Here is an 18,408-nt window from a genome sequence, read left to right as displayed (position 1 = left end):
AGCACACATAATTTCAGGAGAAATGAGGGGTTTTTTTTACATCCCCTCCCCCCTTGAAATAGGGTAAAAGGAAGAGGATTTTGTGTTTGGGGTCATCCTTGGCTACAGTGTATTTAAGGCTATCCCAGGCTATGTGAGACATTCTTTAAAATACATCCAAGCAGGCTCAGTAGATGAAGTACTTTCTTCCAAGCCTGAAAGCCTGAGTTAGATCCTAGAGTCCACACGGGAGAACAGACTCCTGCAAGCTGTCCTTTGACCTTCACACTCGCTGTCGCACTTGCATGTGCAAATAAATGTAAAAAACTAAAAATCTAAAAACTACAACCAGGGGCTGGAGAGATGGCTCAGTGGTTAAGAGCACTGACTGTTCTTCCAGAGGTCCTGAGTTCAATTCCCAGCAACCACATGGTGGCTCACAACCATCTGTAATGGGATCCAATGCCCTCTTCTGGTGTGTCTGAAGATAGCTACAGTGTACTCATATATAATAAATGAATAAATCTTAGAGAAAAAAAAAAACTACAACCAGGCTGTTCTAGATGACCTGGGTTTGATTCCCAGTACACATGTAAATGGTCTGCAGCCATCTGAGATTCCAGTTCTGGAGGATCCATTGCCCTCTTCTGGCCTCCATGTGCATTGCATGTGTGTGGCACACAGATAAACATGCAGGCTAAACACCTGTAAACATAAGGGGAAAAAAATCAAAACTACAAGCCTGAAGCTGGACGGTGGTGGTGCACACTTTGATCCCAGCTCTCAGTAAGTAAAGGCAGGAGGATCTCTGTGTTCAAGGCCAGCCTGGTCTATAGAGTGAGTTCCGGTCAGGGCTACAGAGAAACTGTCTTGGGAGAACAAACAAAAACAACTGAGCTGGGGGCAGTGGTGGTGCACGCCTTTAATCCCACCACTTGGAAGGCAGACTTAGGCAGATCTCTGAGTCTGAGGCCAGTAGTCTGGTCTACAGAGTGAGTTCCAGGACAGCCAGGGCCACACAGAGAAACTTTAAAAAAATAGTAAAACAGCTATGCATAAGCTGGCCAAACTGGATGGCACGCACCTGTTGTCCCAGCACTTTAAAGCCGCAGTCAGGGTCCAAGATCAGTTTCAGATGCATAGCAACTTTGAATCCAGCCAGGGTTACATAATACCCCTCTCAAAGGGCCAAGCGAACTGAAAAATGAAAGCTACCACAGGCCAGAAACGTGTGTCTGAAAATGTACGAGTGTTTGCTGGGATCCAGCTGTGCAGCCTGTTGATGCAGGGGGTTTGTGGATTGGTTTGTTTTTCTTTTTTTAGACAGTGTCACACTGTGTAGCCGTGTCTGGCCTTGAATTCAGAGATTCAGGCTTTTCTTGGAACTAAAGGTGTGCACCACCATGTCCAGCCTTGAAGTTTTGAAATGTGTAAGTGCTCCAGAGATGCATGCTTAAATGCACCTTTAACTTGCTAGATAGCCTAAGTCTGGCCTTGAGTTTCTAACTCCACCATGAACCAAAAAACAAAAAGAGGGGCGGAGGAGCAATAAAATATCTAAGACAGGACTAGACAGGTGGCTCACTGGTTGAGCACGCTGGCTGCTCTTGTAGAGGACCTGGGTCCCAACAATCAATGGAGGTTGATGGAGATCCCTGCTTCCGCCTTGGGGGCTCTGCTCCCTCTTCTGGCCTCTATGGGTACCAGCCATGCTACAATGCCCTGCACACATTAGGCTACATCTTAAATAAATAAATAGGGGTTGGGGATTTAGCTCAGTGGTAGAGCGCTTGCCTAGCAAGCGCAAGGCCCTGGGTTCGGTCCCCAGCTCCGAAAAAAAAAAGAAAAAAAGAAAGTACTTTAAATAAATAAATAAATAAATAAATTTCTTTAAAATATCTCAGAGATGGTAAGCTGGTACATTTTTAATCCTTCTGTCCCGGTCTCCTGAGGTGTACACCACCACCTGGTTTATGCCTCAGATCTGTTTATAGAATGAAAACACCATATAATCCATTGGGAAATGGATATGGCTCTGGGCATCAATTCAGATAGCCTCAAGGATACGTTAAAGTGAGATGGAAAATACTTGCAAGATACGTTGTGTGTGGTAGCTTCAGCGTATGTGAGTGCTTAAGTTCACAGAAAGGAAGGAGTTAAAGAAGCCCCGTGTCTGGGTTTGCAGGTTCCTACCTTAACTCCTGCAGCAGCCTAGTGAGCTAGGTTTTAACTTTCAGCTGCTGAATACTCCTTCCGAGGGTCCCAGAGTCTGCAGGAGTCCAGTGATGCTGACCCACCCGAAAGCTCCTCCAGCCACCCCTCTCCCCATTGCCACCCACGCCCACCCTCCGGTCCAAGGACTCGGGTCTGGGCCACGTTGTTAAGCCTGTGCCGCACAGACAGCCTGTAACTCCAGCCGCTGCTCCCACCCCCTGGCCACAGCCTGGGGAAGCCCCAGCTCTGCCCGGCTGCTCACAATGCTGCCCATTCAGCTCTGTCCTGGCTGCTGAGCCCATGGGCAAAGGGGGGGTGGGTACTGCTGGTGACCAGGCAAGGACTGTCCCTGGTCTTTCCCTTGTGTGGGGCCTCCAGACCGGGCTGGCAGTTCCAGTCAGCATGGAGAGGTGAGTTTTGGGGCTCTGGGGGTGCAAGGGAGCCATAGATGAACTAGATGGCTAGAGATGACCACTTACATCTGCTCGTGTGTCCGAGAGGCTGGCTGCAGAGCCACCGGACCTTCCTGTACCTGAGGTACCTCAGAGGTAGCCCCTAAAACAGCTCCAGATGTAGCGGTTCCTGTGCACTCCTGTGGTGTTGCCCTTTGTAGCCTTCAGGGATCCGTGGCAGCCCTCTTTGCCCTGAACCTTGCTCTCTTCAGGTATCAGCCTAACCGCCCCCTTCCTACCCTGACCCTCAAGCCAGAGTCTAGAGAAGGCCGCCAGCACTAAGAATGGGGTGAATTCTGGTACTAAAGGGAGACAAAGCCAGACATTATCAATCCTGGGAGAGACTATGGGGAGGTCCATGGGGTGGTGTTTCAGCCCCACGTCAGGGAAGGCAGCTCAGAGTTTACCTGGGGCCCAAGCATAGAACTGGAGGAGCTGAGAGGATTCACTGCTGCTGGGCCTGTACCGCGGGCGGTGCCACGCGAGGAGTGTGATGGAGAATCTATGCTTTGTTCTTGAGGCACCAGGAGTTGGGACTTTTCACTAGTGGGGACAGCTAGACACTCGGGAGCTTTCTGTCGGGAGTACCAGGAGCCTATCTGTATTCTGGAAAATTCCCTTTGGCCGTCAGGTGGAGCACCGGGGAGGCCAGAAGAGCCATGGTGGCAAAAACCATCCCTAAGAAACAAGCAAGTGGGGTTGGGGATTTAGCTCAGTGGTAGAGCGCTTGCCTAGGAAGCGCAAGGCCCTAGGTTTAGTCCCCAGCTCGAAAAAAAAAAAAAAAAAAAAAAAAAAAAAAAAAAAAAAAAAAAAACAAGCAAGTGGCTGCCGTTGTGAGGCAGAGGGATGGATGTGTGGGTGGGTGCATCAATAAATGGACACGTGAGAGCTATCTTCTCTGCAGTACATAACCTGGGCCCTCAGGTCCCCTGTCGCACGCAGGCCAGTCAGCTGTGTGGACTCAGGTAACAAGAGGACACAGGCCTGGGCTGCCTGCTTACCATGACAGGGTCTCTCAGGCTCTTCAACATCTGGCCCTCCCAGTTCACCCTAAAACCTGGGCTAGGTCTGGGCCTTCCCTCCTGCTGCCAAACTGAAGTCCAGAGCCACTGGGCAGAGTCGGGACTCTGAACTTTCTGCATCTTAGCCCCCCCAACCACACCCCCAATAAACCAGGGCTGATTACAGAAGCTTCTGCCTTCCCCCTCCGCCCCCCCCCCCATGAGGTGAGGGAAGAAAGCCAGGTCACAGCACTTTCCTGTGCTCAGAGAACGGAGGCCTGGAGGAGCTGTGAGGCAGGAGTTGGCTGTCCTGTACCAGGGGTTCAGTACCATTGATGCCCCATGGACAGCAGCTCTCGCTCTCTCTCCTCTCCGAGGCCCCAGAGCTTCACCCTGCTGCTGCTTATGATGTTCCTGAGTCCGGCTTGGAACGTAGCTGCCCAGCGATGCCCACAAACCTGTGTCTGCGACAACTCCAGACGGCATGTTACCTGCCGGCACCAGAACCTCACCGAGGTGCCAGACACCATCCCTGAGGTCAGGAGAGGGGAAACCCCCGGCATGGGTTGGCAGTGTGGCAAGAAGGGAAGGGTGGCAGGAGCTGGGGCTACACCAATGACTCTACCACTGTCTGGCTGGATCCTGCTCTTTGAGCTCTAAATAGGAAGACAAAAAACTGGTAAAGGCAAAATCCAACAACACACACCTTTAACCCCAGGACTCAGGAGGCAGTGGCAGGCAGATCTCTGAGTACAAGACCAGCTTGGTCTACAGAGTGAGTTCCAGGCTAGCCAGAACCATGTTTAAAACAAACAAACACTATCAGCAACAACAACAAAAACCTAAACAAGCCGGTAACAGTGTAATTTATTTAAAATCCTTTTTGTGTGACTGAAATACCTAGGTGACCTATAAATAATAAATAATATATTCGTGACGGGTCCTGGGGTGAACTGGGGGTGTGCCTGGATAAGATACTCTTTTTGCCCTATGGTGCTATGAATTAATCAGAAAGTAAGCCAAGAAAAGCAAGGACAAAAAGGAAAAGATCACAGTAAGGGCTGCTTGGTGGCTAAAGAGAGAGGGGCTAATGCTCGCGTGTCTGTGTGGCTCCTGTCTACAGCTGACCCAGAGGCTGGACCTCCAGGGTAATATGTTGAAGGTCATCCCTCCAGCTGCCTTCCAGGACCTGCCGTACCTCACACATCTGGACCTGCAGCACTGTCAGGTGGAGCTGGTGGCCGAGGGTGCCTTCCGTGGCCTGGGCCGCTTGCTCTTCCTCAACCTGGCTTCCAACCGCCTGAGCACGCTGCCCCAGGAGGCACTGGACGGGCTGGGCTCACTGAGGCGCTTGGAGCTGGAGAGGAACATGTTGGAGGAGCTGCGGCCGGGGACCTTCGGTGCCCTGGGCTCCTTGGCCACTCTCAATTTGGCCCACAACGCCTTGGTCTACCTGCCCGCTATGGCCTTCCAGGGGCTGATGCGCACTCGATGGCTGCAACTGTCTCACAACTTGCTCAGTGTACTGGCCCCCGAGGCTCTGGCAGGCCTGCCCGCTCTGCGCCGGCTCAGCCTGCACCACAATGAGCTGCAGGCCCTGCCCGGGGCCGCCCTGTCCCAGGCCCGTAGCCTGGCGCGCCTGGAGTTGGGCCACAACCCGCTCACCTACACCGGAGAGGAGGATGGCCTGGCGCTGCCCGGCCTGCGGGAGCTCGCCCTGGACCACGGGTCCCTGCAGGCCCTGGGCCCCCGGGCCTTCGCCCACTGCCCGCGCCTGCACACCCTTGACCTCCGCGGGAACCAGCTGACCACCCTGCCCCCGCTGCAAGTCCCGGGCCAGCTACGCCGGCTGCGGTTGCAGGGCAACCCACTGTGGTGCGCCTGCCACGCGCGGCCCCTGCTCGAGTGGCTGGTGCGCGCTCGAGTGCGCTCGGACGGCGCGTGCCGGGGACCGCGGCGCCTGCGAGGCGAGACCCTGGATACGCTGCGGCCTTCAGACCTGCGCTGCCCGGGAGACGCGGCGGAGGACGAGGATGAGGACCGGCCGGCCGGTCCCCGCTCCCCTCCTCGCTCCCCGCACGAAGAGGCCCCGTGGGCCACGCCCTGCCCTCCCGCCTGCGTGTGCGTCGTGGAGACCCGGCACAGCGCTTGCGACGGCCGCGGCCTACAGGCCGTGCCCCGCGGCTTCCCCAACGACACCCAGCTCCTTGACCTGAGGCGCAACCATTTCCCCTCGGTGCCCCGCGCGGCCTTCCCGGGCCTGCGCCACTTGGTGTCGTTGCACCTGCAGCACTGCGGCATCGCGGAGCTGGAGCCGGGCGCTTTGGCGGGCCTGGACGGCCTGGTCTATCTCTACCTCTCCAACAACCAGCTCTCGGGCCTGAGCGCTGCAGCCCTCGAAGGGGCCCCCAACTTAGGCTACCTGTACCTGGAGCACAACCGCTTCCTGAGGATCCCCGGGGCTGCTCTGCGTGCCCTACCCAGGCTCTTCTCTCTCCACCTTCAGGACAACGCGGTGGACCGCCTGGCACCTGGGGATCTGGCAGGAGCGCGGGCTTTGCGCGGCCTTTACCTGAGTGGGAATCACATCACCCAGGTTTCACCTGGGGCGCTAGGGCCAGCTCGGGAGCTGGAGAAGCTGCACCTTGACAGGAACCAGCTGCGACAGGTGCCTACTGGAGCCTTGGAGGGGCTGCCTGCACTCAAGGAGCTGCAGCTCTCGGGAAACCCATTCAGGGCTCTGCAAGATGGGGCCTTTCAGCCTGTGGGGCGGTCGCTGCAGCAGCTCTTCCTGAATAGCAGTGACCTGGAGCAGGTGGGTGCTGGCTGAACCGCAGGTAGGAAGCACAAGTTCATAGGAGTGCATTCCTTCGGCAAGCATTTTAGGCAGGCACGAGAACACTAAGCCAAACGTTACTCTCAGCCCTCAAGGAGTTCAGGAGCAGCTAGAGGCACGGAAGAACTTGAGTCCGAGCCTTTAACTACTGTTGAGAGTCACTACGAGTCTTGGCCATTGTAAGGGTGGGGTTGGGGCTAACTGAAAGAACGTGGGCATTGTGTGACTTGAAATAAGATCAGGGGTTGGGGATTTAGCTCAGTGGTAGGCGCTTGCCCTAGCAAGCACAAGGCCCTGGGTTCAGTCCCCAGCTCAAAAAAAAAAAAAAAAAAAAAAAAAAAAAAAAAAAGAAAAAAAAAATAAGATCAACCTGGGTTCTAACCTCAGCACTGCCCCTCCAACGTAGACCACCCTGGGCCTTCCATCTCTCTGCTGAGAGGAGGATGGAGCTCCCCGCAGACCTGACACAGCCCACCTGGCAGGTTTCACAACAGGACTTGGCACTTCCTTGCAGATTTCTCCCAGGGCCTTCTCAGGCCTGGGGAAAGGGCTCCAGGGCTTGTACCTGCAGCAGAACCAACTTCAGTCCCTGCCTGCCCCGATGTGGCTCAGCGGGCTGGAGCTCATCGATCTCAGCGGTAACCCCTTCCACTGTGACTGCCAGCTGCTCCCGCTGCACAGGTACGCACATACCTCCCCCCACCCCGCGCGCCCCCTGTCAGGCCTCCCACCAGAGGTGTACCAGCTGCTGGCAGTCAAGTCCAGCTATCTCCCCGGAGGGACTGTGGCTGGGCACCACTAGACTTGGGATGGTGTTTAGCTTACAGGTTATGTATAGTTCAGCAAGGAAAGCCAGGAGAGGGGCTCCAGGCAGGAACTGCCCAGAGACAGACATGAGGGAGGAACACTGCTTCCCTATCCCATCCAGGACCATCTACCTGGGTTGGCCTATAGTGAACTGGACCCTCCCACATCCATTATTAATCAAGATAATGTCCCATAGACATGCCTGGCACAGGTGCCACAAAACTAAGGTTTGATTCCTGCATAAATCAGGATGAGATTGTCCTTGTTTGGGGTGCTGGGACCCAAGAAACACACAGGTACATTTGGCAGTTACATAAAAATGCAATGAGAATCTGAGCATGGTGGCTATGCCTCTAATCCTGGCAGGTGGGAAGTAGAGGTCAGACTCAGGAGGATGAAGTCAGCCTGGACGATATGAGGCCCTGCCTCAAAACATAGTAGCAAAGGCTGGGGGTGAGCTCAGCCTGTAGAGTGCCTAGTATGTAGGCACAAAGCTCTGGGTCTCTAGTGCTTCATAAATACAGGTATGACGGCACACATCTGAAACAGCACTCAGGAGGTAAACAATAGATCAGAAGTTGAGGTTGACCTGAGCTGCACGAGACCCCGTTTTTGTTGTTCTAATAGAACAATACTCTGTGGTCAAGCAAACCTAAACTCTAGGCTCTCAGGCTTTACCAGATGAGTCCATAGCCTCCCTGGAAGGGATGCCCTCATCCAGTCCAGTCCACATCGTTGTAGCTGCTGGGAGAGTCAGTGTTAGCAGACATACGGTGGTGATACAGTGCCTGGGACATAGTGAGCATGGCCACCACTTTCCTCTCCTTTTTATACAGAAGGGATCTGAAGCTTGAAGTGACTTGAAGGTGGGCCAACCCCACGGGAACTCAGTAGAGGCTGTTCCTCTTGTACACCGCCTCAAGTTCTTGACCCTCCTCATACTCCTCAGGGACTCTTACCCGTTTCCGTCCACCTCTCTCTCCTTCTCCTCAGGTGGCTCACGGGGCTGAACCTGCGGGTGGGCGCCACCTGCGCCACCCCTCCCAGTGTCCGTGGCCAGAAGGTGAAGGCTGCAGCTTCTGTCTTTGAAGCCTGCCCAGGCTGGATTGCCAGGAAGGCCAAGAGGACACCAACCTCCGGGGTCAGTGCCAGGAGAACTCCCATCCACGGACGGCATTGAGGAACAGACGAGGTTAGCCCTTGAGCAGGAGGTCTGGGTCCCAAAGTTGCTGGGAGCTCCGGCTTTTCTTGGTCCTGACTTGTGATTCCTGAGCTGGGCAACGACCTATAGTCACCTTGCTTGGTGCAGTCATGTCCCTTCTCCTCACACTTTAAGGAAGTGACTTTATGCCTTTGGATGCCACACTTACTCATCCCTTTCTGATTGTCCTGGATCTGTGTGGGCCCCACCCTCCTCCATCCCCACCTCATAGACCTGGGTCCTGTGGTTGGAGGTGGAGTTCAGGTGAGCTGACTCTGCCCCCAACCACCTGTCAGTCACAGGTTGCCATATCCCTTGATGTGATACTCAGGGCCTGACCTCAACTCTCAGTTGTAGCAATGTGCCTTGATGTATCCAGGAAGGCTGAGCAGGCTGCTGCAGGGTGAGATGCAGGAGGCCCTGATGATGCAGACATTAAGACCGAGTGCGGAGTCCACCTCCACCATATCGTGGAGAAGATGGGCAGAGAGAAAGGTGCTGGGAAGGCCGGGCCCCTCCCCGAACTGTGTTTGAAGACTTGAGGCAATCAGATGGTGTTTATATTAGTTCCCTGAGGTTGCATGGGACTGGACCACGAACTGGGTACCACAACAATGTGCCTGACTGTCCTGGAGGCTTGAGGTTGGAAATCAAAGTTGATTTTCAACTGAAGCCTGGAATAAAAAGATCCTATCTTGCTGCTTTTGGCCAGTGGTGGCCTGTGACATTCTTTTTTTCTAATGTTTTTTTTTATTATATATAAGCACATTGTAGCTGTCTTCAGACACACCAGAAGAGGGTTATCGGGTCCCATTAAGATGGTTGTGAGCCACCATGTGGGTGCTGGGAGTTGAACTCCTGTCCTCTGGGAGAGCAGTCGGCGCTCTAACCGCTGGGCCATCTCTCCGGCCCGCCTGTGAGGTCTCTAACCGCTGGGCCACCTCTCCGGCCCGCCTGTGAGGTCTCTAACCGCTGGGCCACCTCTCCGGCCCGCCTGTGAGGTCTCTAACTGCTGGGCCATCTCTCCGGCCCGCCTGTGAGGTCTCTAACCGCTGGGCTACCTCTCCGGCCCGCCTGTGAGGTCTCTAACCGCTGGGCTACCTCTCCGGCCCGCCTGTGAGGTCTCTAACCGCTGGGCCACCTCTCCGGCCTGCCTGTGAGGTCTCTAACCGCTGAGCCACCTCTCCGGCCCGCCTGTGAGGTCTCTAACCGCTGAGCCATCTCTCCGGCCCGCCTGTGAGGTCTCTAACCTGCCTCTTTCAGTGTGGCCCCCATCTCTTCATGCTGGCCTCCTTCCGTTTATCAGTCTGCACAACCCCTCTCCATAAAGATGGCAGCTCAAATAGAATGGCCTTTTAAGTTATCACAACAGCTTAATAGAAGGCCCTAATTCCAAGAGGTCAGATTCTGCGTTACGGGGAGTTCAGTTGCCTTCTAGAGAACCATAGTTTAAGCCACAAACTGTTCCTTGTGGAGGCAGGTTTAGAGGGGGAAGGAATTCCTCACTATGGGTCTGGGGTACACTTGCCACACACACAGCAGGGTCATCTATAACCCAGCACTCTTCAGGACGATGGGAGGCTGAGACAGGAGACTCCCAGAAGCTCATGTGCCAGCCGGCCTGGGCTCACTGCAAACAACAGAGACCCCGGGCCTGAGAGGTCTCCGTGCTCTTGCAGAGAGCCCAAGTTTGGTTCCCTTCGCCCATGTAGGGCGGCTCACAAATGCTTGTCATCCCAGCTCAAGGGCACTTAACAGCTCTGGCTTCCACCAGCACTGGCAGGAGAGGCAGGGCTACGAGAGACAGGTGGTGGTGAGGTAGGCAGAGACCGTCTGAAGGTAGAAGGCAGGAGCTGGCACTCATGGCTATCCTGATAACCACACATGCAAGTGCACACACAAAGAAAAGCAAGATCTCAAGCTACAGGACACAAATCCAGGCGGCGGCGATGAATGCCTTTACTCCGAGTCCTCCTGGAAGAGGCAGGCCGATTTCTGAGTTCCCCAACAGCCTTGTCTACAGAGTGAGTTCCACGACAGTCAGGGCTACACAGAGAAGCCCTTCTTGAATTACAGAATTGATACTCAGGGGCATGACCCTTCCTCCAGACCTGTTCTAGACAAGTTACAGTCCATGTGCCAGCACTAGAAATGGAGGGACAGAGATGGTGAGGAACTGTTGTAATCTTGTACTTGGGAAGCAGGATAAATTCAAGGTCACCCTGTGCTACCTGAGAATATCTCCACAAATAGCCTAAGAGGGCCCCTCCTCCCTTTTAAACTTGTATTTACTTTGGTGTTCTGCCTCTATGTCTGTGTGAGGGTTTCAAATGCCCTGGAACTGGAATTACAGACCGCTATGAACTACCATGTGGGTGCTGGGATTTGAACCTGGATCCTTTGGAAGAGCAGCCAGTGCTTTTACCCACTGAGCCATCTCTCCAGCCATGGCCATCACCCTTGGTATTTACATATAATCTTTACATTTGTATGTGTGCAGGTGCATGTGTCATAGTGTGCGTGAGATCTGAGGACAACCCAAGGGAGTCACTTTCTCCACCTCATATGAGGGTTCCAGGATCAAACTCAGGTCCTTTGTGCCAAGTGCCTTTACCCACTAAATGCCCTGCCAGCCCACACCCACCGCACCCCTTCCAAGTGTATGCTGACTGGAGGTGGGCTCTTCAGAGCTTGTGCTGAGTCCAGGTCACCACTCACACGCCCCTGGGGCTGACGGAGGATGGCACTCCAGGGTGTTCCCTAGCACCAGGGTCTGGAGGAAGGCCAGGCCACACCTGCAGTGCTCTTGCACTCGGCATGAAGCCCAGCAAACTCAGTGTGGTCCAGGAACGGTATGTTAAGGAGTGTCCCAGCAATGGTGATTTGCAGATCAACCCAAGCTCACCACATTGCTGCCACTTATCCTGCACACTTAAGCAACCATTTTATCCTCAGCCTTCCTTTGTTCACATCTGTGAATGAAGCCAAGATCCGAAATGAATTAGCAGGCTGGAGAGGTGCTTCTCTGACTGCTCTCCAGAGGTCCCGAGTTCAATTCCCAGGAACCACATGGTGGCTCACAACCATCTGTAATGGCATCTGATGCCCTCTTTTGGTGCATCTGAAGACAGCAAGAATACTCATATAAATACTTTTTTTTTTTTTTGGTTCTTTTTTTCAGAGCTGGGGACCGAACCCAGGGCCTTGCGCTTCCTAGGCAAGCGCTCTACCACTGAGCTAAATCCCCAACCCCAAATAAATTAAAAAAAAAAAAAAACAAAAAACAAAAAAAACAAACATATCCCCAATGTGTAGCCTGGCTTGTTATGGAAGGTCTGTTGAGATTGGGTCTGCAGAAGTTTGAGAAGCAAGGAGTGGGCTCCTGAAGGATTGAGAATTGCTCTAATGGTCACTGCAGGCCTTCAGTGGAGGAAGTGGGGTGTGTGGAAGGGGATGCTAGCCGGCAACTCAAGTGCTAAGACTCCAAGACCTTCAGTTTCCATCCACAGGCACGCGAAGGCAAAAAAATCCACACTTCCAAGAGGGGCTACAGCGGCAGGCTTGATTCTCAGAACCCACCAACTCACAAGACCTTGTCCCACAACTTTTGTAACTGAAGCAAGGTTGGGTTGAGGGCCAGCCTGAGCTACCTAGTAAGACCACAAGTCTGACCTGTTAACATCAGCAACATCAGCTCTGTGCATCAGTTCTGTCAGTTATCACTAACACTACTCCTCCAACTTTGTGCCAGGGTTGGAACTAGTGACAGGTGAGCTGCAAGGACCACCAATGACAATACAGCTATGGTTGTTATGGAGACAGAGGGCAGTCTGCTTTACCCTCTGTGTGGCAGCTGTCTTCACACTTGACACTGAAGTGGCCATGTCAGAATATACTCTGCAAGGAACTTGTCTCACAGAGCTGTGGTAGCACACATCTGTAATCCCAGCATTCAGGAAGCGAGAGATCAGAAGTTGAGGTTGGGGGTTGGGGATTTAGCTCAGTGGTAGAGTGCTTGCTTAGGAAGCGCAAGGCCCTGGGTTCGGTCCCCAGCTCCGAAAAAAAGAACAAAAAAAATAAAAAAAGAAAAAAAGAAGTTGAGGTTGGCTTGGGCTGTATGAGAGCTTGTTTCTGTTGTTCTAACGGAATAACAAGAATCTGGAGGGGAAGCAGCCTAAGCCCCAGTCAGTCCCAGCTCTGAAGTTTTTTTTTTTTTTTTTAAAGATTTATTTATTTATTATAGATGAGTACACTGTCGCTGTCTTCAGACACACCAGAAGAGGGCATCAGATTCCATTACTGATGGTTGTGAGCCACCATGTGGTTGCTGGGATTTGAACTCAGGACCTCTGGAAGAGCAGTCAGTGCTCTTAACCGCTGAGCCATCTCTCCAGCCCCCCCAGCTCTGAAGTTTTACCAAATGAGCCCACAGCCTGCCTCCCTTTGCTCATCTATCAAAGGACAGGGAGTCTGGGGAGGCCAGGCCTGGAATGAAGGGCAAACATCCAGCTCCACCCTCTTTTGTCAGGAGACCTCATGCTTAAGACATCTAAAGGCACACTTGGGCCACCTTTCTCCAATATCCGCTCGTAGGGGCCCAGGTCGACTCATCCGATACTATTTTCTTCAAAGTTTTTTTTTTTTTTTTTTTAATGATTTTTTAAGGCATACACATTTGTATCCACAGAAACCAGAGGCACAGGGTCCCTGCAGCTCGAGATACAGGCAGCTGTGAGCAGGCACTGCCTTAGGCTGTGGACTTCCATCTTCGTGACGGGACTTGACCGAGATAGTCACGCAGCACACTACAGTCACTACATGACAGGAAGCAGGGGCCTCACTGCTTCGTCCAAAACCCAGTGAAGCACAAAGGGCACTGCAGGAGCCCCCACTGGTGTTCAAGATGATACTGAGGGCTACACCACCAGTTCCAAAGTGTCTAGCTGGGGGCTGGGCGCACAGCTTTATCCCAGCACGAGGAGGCGGAGGCAGGGGGATCCCTATCAGTTTATCTGCATGGGCTACATCTCAAGCTCCAGAACAGCAAGTACTACATGGACCCTGTCTCAAAAATAAACAACTAAAGTGTCTAAGTGGGAAATCAAAAGCCAACACTGTAGCGACGGTATGCTGAGCAGTGGCCCTGCTGACCAGGCAGGGGAATGGAAACCTTAGGTCCAACCCAAGCTCGGCTCTAGAGGATGGCCTCAGTCAGCACCCCAGACTGCATGGGTCAACTACTGTCTGGTCCTGTGCCCAGCAGCAGGCAGCCTGGCCCATGTCTGCCTTAGGGCACAGGTCCCTGCATGTCCTCCCAACCACTCCCTCTAAGAAAGAAGTCAGTGTTCTTGCCATCCCTGAGGTCAAGGTTCAAACCCACCACCTTGGTCAATCACCTGCCACAATGGGGCCCCTGGGACATCAGCCAGGGTGCCCCCAGGAGGTAGAGGATGCTCAATTTATTTTGGGCAGAGGTGGCCATGTCCACACCCAGCGTCAGCATGGGCTGCCCACCTACAGCTGCTCCATAGCCTTACTTCCACCACTCGCCTGGGTAGACACATGGGATCAGTCTAGTTTTCCAGTGTGCCAAGGGTGCAATGAGTGTGCCAGCTTAGAACTCACTGACCAGTCAGCAGGCCTGCGCAGAGGGCGGAGGAGGCCCTGGACACTTGCTGCAGAGCAGTAAAGCCGGCCCCCTCTCTGCTCCTGACCAGGCTTGGCTTCAGACAGCCTCCAGGCTGATGCCAGGGAAGTCTCAGTTGTCCCTTTCTTGCTTGATGCTCTCGATGGGGAGAGGCAGCGGTGGACTGGGTGACCTGTCAGGCGAGGCCATGTCCTGGTGCTCCTCCTTCACGCACACAGCGATGACTGTGGAGAGGGAGGGAGGGAGGCAGAGAGCGGGGAATGAGTGTGTGAAGGTGTGCCGGCCTGGGGGTGGGATGGGAGGCTGCTAAGGAAGTTAGCCTCCTTCAGAGAGCTTTGGAGGAAGCAGGGAGCCTGAGCACCACTTTCAACCTCTCCCCCCCTCCCCCTCCCAGGAGCAGCAACAGAGGGTGAGGCTGCAGGCACAGCCGGTGAGATAAATGCATCTGCAGCCAAGCTGATGGCTGATGGACACCCTAGGGTGCGAGAGAACCACCCTGAAATATGGCTGATGCTACGCGTGCTGTGGCACACAACCCCCATAGACTGCAGTGAGAGTGAAGGCCCCGGGCACGTCCTGGCCAGCAGGACTCTGCCAGCAGTCTGGCACCCCACAGACACCCTGCTACCCACTTTAGTGAGCATGGGGGTATAAGGGCTGGAGTGGGAAGGAAAGTCAGGACACATGGCTGGGAGGAGACTTCTCAGTTCAGAGCTGGGAGGGTGTTAAGGAGATTTTTCTAGTCCAGTGGTTCCAAAACTGTTTGGTGCCTGGAAAATCCCCTTCAAACTTGAGTCTATTCTTTTGTGTCCAGGTAGAGAAGCAAAGGGACTACATCTGAGAATGGAGCAGCCTGTCCCCGACTCAACCCAGCCCACCAGCTCTTACTGTCATCAGGAACTGGTTCCGAGACCCCCAAAGCCTCAAGGTTGTCCTCCAGTAAGGGTTTCTTGGAGCCCTGTCTGAGGGGCCGAGTCTTGGCTGATGGGACTCTTTTCCCTATGAATAAAAACAAACCTAGCATTAGTGCTGGCTGGCAATGTGGGGCCAGGCCAGGGACCTGGACTTCCATTTCAGTGCCCCTTAGCAGCCAGGGGCCTGAGGTCAACACAGTTATGGATACTTTGCCTGCCTGCCTGCCTGCCTGCCTGCCTGCCTTCCTTCCTTCCTTCCTTCCTTCCTTCCTTCCTTCCTTCCTTCCTTCCTCCCTTCCTCTCTCTCTCTCTCTCTCTCTCTCTCTCTCTCTCTCTCTCCCTCTCTCTCTCTCTCTCTTTCTTTCTTTCTTTCCCTTCCTTTCTCCTTCCCTCCCTCCCTTTAAGACAGAGTCTCTCTGTGTAGCCCTGGCTGTCCTGGAACTTGCTTGGTAGACCAGGCTGGCCTTGAACTCACAGAGACACAGCTGCCTCTAATCCGAGTGCTGTGACTAAAGGCGTGTGCATCACTGCCTGGTGATGTTTGATTTCTTAAATGGAACATGGCATGTTCAGGTCCCCACTTTGAACAGCACAGTCTCAACTCGAATGCCACTCCTACCCGGGGACACCGAGTCCCTGCTGTGGCTGTCTCACTGCAGAATATCCTCTTCTCTGCCTGAGGCCCATGCTGTGGCAGTGCCTTTCACACTAGGCAGTTGAGAGTGACTTTGTCACCTGCCTTTCTGTGCCATCCTCTTGTAACCCCATGACCAGCTGTGCCAGGAGGCAGTGTAGGAGGAGGTGGGTTTCTTTCTCTCTGCCCTTTCCTCAGAAGCAGCATGGACAGGTTGCTTCAGACAAGCAGCAGCAGGGAAAGGGTGTGAACCCCTTCTCTTTTCCTCAAGTGCCGTCAGCCATTTCCTCAGCACACACTACATTCCTATTTGTGTCCCCTGAGGCACAGGGTCCCCGTGCGGCAAGTTCCAGGAAACACAAGGGGAGCACGGAGCACTGCATGGGCAGCAGCCAGAGGCCATGCCCCGTGCTTCACTTACTTTTCTTCCCAAACTGCTTCTTCTTCTTCTTCGTGGCGTCCTTGCCTTTCTGAGGTGTGTTTGGTTCTAATGTTTGAAAGAACAAGACATGGGAAGAGAGCTCTGGAAGGTCACAGGACACCTCCCTATGAGGGCACTGGCGGGACACTGAGAACAGGATGGGGGAGGGGCGGGAGAGCGGCTATTCCATCCACTCCCTTGTCACCAGCTCTGCTCCAGGGGTCTGGGAGCACAGGACAGGCCCAGGACAGAGCAGGCAAGATGAAGGAAGGTGGTCTGCAGGGCAGGGGAGAGGCAGGGCACACAGCTCTGCTCAGAGCAGCCTGGAGCCTTCTCGGTCTCATGCCAGAGGATGCTGGGCATGTGCTGGAGCAGATGGCAGGAAGGGGAAAGCCAGGTGACGAGTATCCAAGAGCTCTCTGAGCTGGGCAACCCCATCCTACCTGCGGACACAGGCGGCTGGAGCTGGTAGCCGGTGAGTTCACACCAGCCAACAGGGTAGATGTCGGGGGACTCGCAGTCCACCCACTGATCATACTCGTTGTCCCAGCCATCGAAGTGGATGCTCAGGAGACGATGCACCACGCGCTTCACGGTGGCCACACAGATGAGCCGTGGCTCCATCAAGTCCACAGCCTCCAGCTTCATGCCCACCTTGAAACCATGGTTGGGGCAGTCCTGGTTGGAAGAAGGAAGCCATCTGCCAGCTGGCCAGTGCTAGGCCTCAGCAGGCTCGCCCAGGTAGGCAAGGAGCTGCTGGCAGAACTGAGAGGAGGGAGAAGAGCCATTGGAAGAGGTTCCTTCAGACAGCAATTCCACTCAACTCTCAGGTGCCAATCCCTCTGTGGAGGAGGGCCGAGTCCACACAGTGGCTAGCAAGTCTCCACACCACAGAGTTTTCTAGAAGCCGCTTTACTGATCCTAGCAGTAAGACTTAAAGGAGGGGTTGAAACTGTCCCTGGCTGCCGCTGCCACAGACTCCCCAACCCAGCCCTGGAGTCTCCTCACCATGTTAAAGAGTCTCGCTGGAGCTGCTTTTGACTTGGTCTTTTCTAAGTAGCTGTCCCAGTCAAAAGGCTGTGTCTCATACCCTGGAAGGGAGAGTGTGAAGAGGAGGAGTGAGGAAGCAAGAGTCACAAAGACAGACCTGGGGGTTAAGGGCAGAGCACACACTTTGGGGACCCTGCAGCCGAGTCCCAGCATAGTCTGCAGCCACCCTGCTCTCCAGCGTGGCCCCTCCTCGAGGACAGTCCTGCTGCACAGCTCCTGGATGGCCCTAACACAGGAGTCCTGTTCACCAGCTATACATCAGCTGGGTCAGCCCAGGCAGTGCAAAGGTAGTGGTGGCTGGAGAGGCCCCTCCTCTCTCCCATGCCACAGCCACACATCAGGAATCTGGGCTGTGACTGCATCCTGAAGTCTTACCTTTTGGGGGTGTGAGCTCGATGTCATTCTTTTGGCAGAAGGTAGCTGGGAAGATGGCGTGGGAGGAGGCGTGGTAGCAGAACCAATCTGAGCCATCCGTGGACGGCCCCCCATCCACACAGATCATCAGGTAGCCATCCAGGAGCACCTAGGTGGGGCCAGCAAGATGGCTCAAAGGGCAAAGACTGTCCTGCATAGCCTGTTCCAACCCTAGGACCCATGCAGTGGAAGGACACACCAATGACCACAAAGTGTCCTGACTTCCATGCACATGCACATAATAAATGCAACTAAAAATAAAACCAAACCTAGGGGAGGGTACAGGGAAATGGATGGCATGTGTTATCACCTGCAAACCCTCCAAATAGGTGGCTATGATTGGACACGAGACATGGATCCAAACGGATGGCTAAATTCTGCCTTATGCCAAAATACCCCAGTTTGGCAGAGAACCCAGTACTCAGGAACAGTGTACACTCTCCACCATTGGTCAACCCATGCCAGCCAGGGCTGCACCTGCCTTACTGCCCCCAGGCCCTGAGTATGTAGATAGCATGTGGCTGGACACAGCTACATGTGGCCAGGTGGACAATACAGTGTCCGTAAGCTGTATGGCAGGTAGGAGCAAGAAGCTGGGCTGAGGCTTTGGGCAAGCAAAGGAGGACTAGTGGCAGAAAGGCCTACACGAGGGGTCAGCATTATGCTTATACCTGACACAGGACAAGGCTTAGATATTTAGTCTAAACCCTACCATGAAGGTTCTGAGCAAAGACCAGGAACAGTCTCCTTCCACCACACAGAAGTTAAGGGCGATATGAGCAGCTAGGTCAGGGCTCCAAGGACCTTACAGTGGGTGCAAAGCTGTGCCATCCAACCC

General features: G+C 54.1%; 2 protein-coding genes across 3 annotated transcripts in view; one reads left to right on the top strand and one right to left on the bottom strand.

The window, feature by feature from the left end:
• The first annotated feature begins 2,537 nt into the window (after positions 1 to 2,537).
• On the top strand, positions 2,538 to 15,163 carry Chadl (chondroadherin like). The gene is made up of 6 exons (XM_032918288.1): positions 2,538 to 2,603; positions 4,024 to 4,183; positions 4,770 to 6,461; positions 6,997 to 7,163; positions 8,283 to 8,481; positions 14,952 to 15,163. The coding sequence occupies exons 1-5, from the start codon at positions 2,596 to 2,598 to the stop codon at positions 8,467 to 8,469; spliced, it is 2,214 nt and encodes a 737-aa protein (XP_032774179.1). The 5' UTR covers positions 2,538 to 2,595; the 3' UTR covers positions 8,470 to 8,481; positions 14,952 to 15,163.
• The window catches only part of L3mbtl2 (L3MBTL histone methyl-lysine binding protein 2), a 21,209-nt gene continuing 15,911 nt past the window's right edge, over positions 13,111 to 18,408 (bottom strand). The window contains exons 12-17 of one of the 2 annotated variants that reach the window (XM_032918297.1): positions 17,532 to 17,679; positions 17,115 to 17,197; positions 16,550 to 16,784; positions 16,107 to 16,172; positions 15,026 to 15,136; positions 13,111 to 14,361 (exon numbers count right to left, since the gene is read on the bottom strand). In XM_032918297.1, the coding sequence (XP_032774188.1) occupies positions 14,249 to 14,361; positions 15,026 to 15,136; positions 16,107 to 16,172; positions 16,550 to 16,784; positions 17,115 to 17,197; positions 17,532 to 17,679 (756 nt within the window). In that variant the 3' untranslated portion in view covers positions 13,111 to 14,248. The remainder of the gene's footprint in view (positions 14,362 to 15,025; positions 15,137 to 16,106; positions 16,173 to 16,549; positions 16,785 to 17,114; positions 17,198 to 17,531; positions 17,680 to 18,408) is intronic. The other variant, XM_032918305.1, reaches the window with a different exon arrangement.

Source organism: Rattus rattus, chromosome 1 (genome assembly GCF_011064425.1).
Source record: "Rattus rattus isolate New Zealand chromosome 1, Rrattus_CSIRO_v1, whole genome shotgun sequence".
Taxonomy (NCBI): domain Eukaryota; kingdom Metazoa; phylum Chordata; class Mammalia; order Rodentia; family Muridae; genus Rattus; species Rattus rattus.
The sequence above is the reverse complement of the archived record's forward strand: the minus strand, read 5'-3'. Positions and strand labels throughout refer to the sequence as shown.

What these genes read in the sequence shown, in the direction of transcription:
- Chadl (XM_032918288.1), top strand. An exon ending in ATAGCAGTGACCTGGAGCAG is followed by an intron (nt 6,462 to 6,996) that starts GTGGGTGCTGGC and finishes ACTTCCTTGCAG; the next exon opens with ATTTCTCCCAGGGCCTTCTC. An exon ending in CAGCTGCTCCCGCTGCACAG is followed by an intron (nt 7,164 to 8,282) that starts GTACGCACATAC and finishes CCTTCTCCTCAG; the next exon opens with GTGGCTCACGGGGCTGAACC.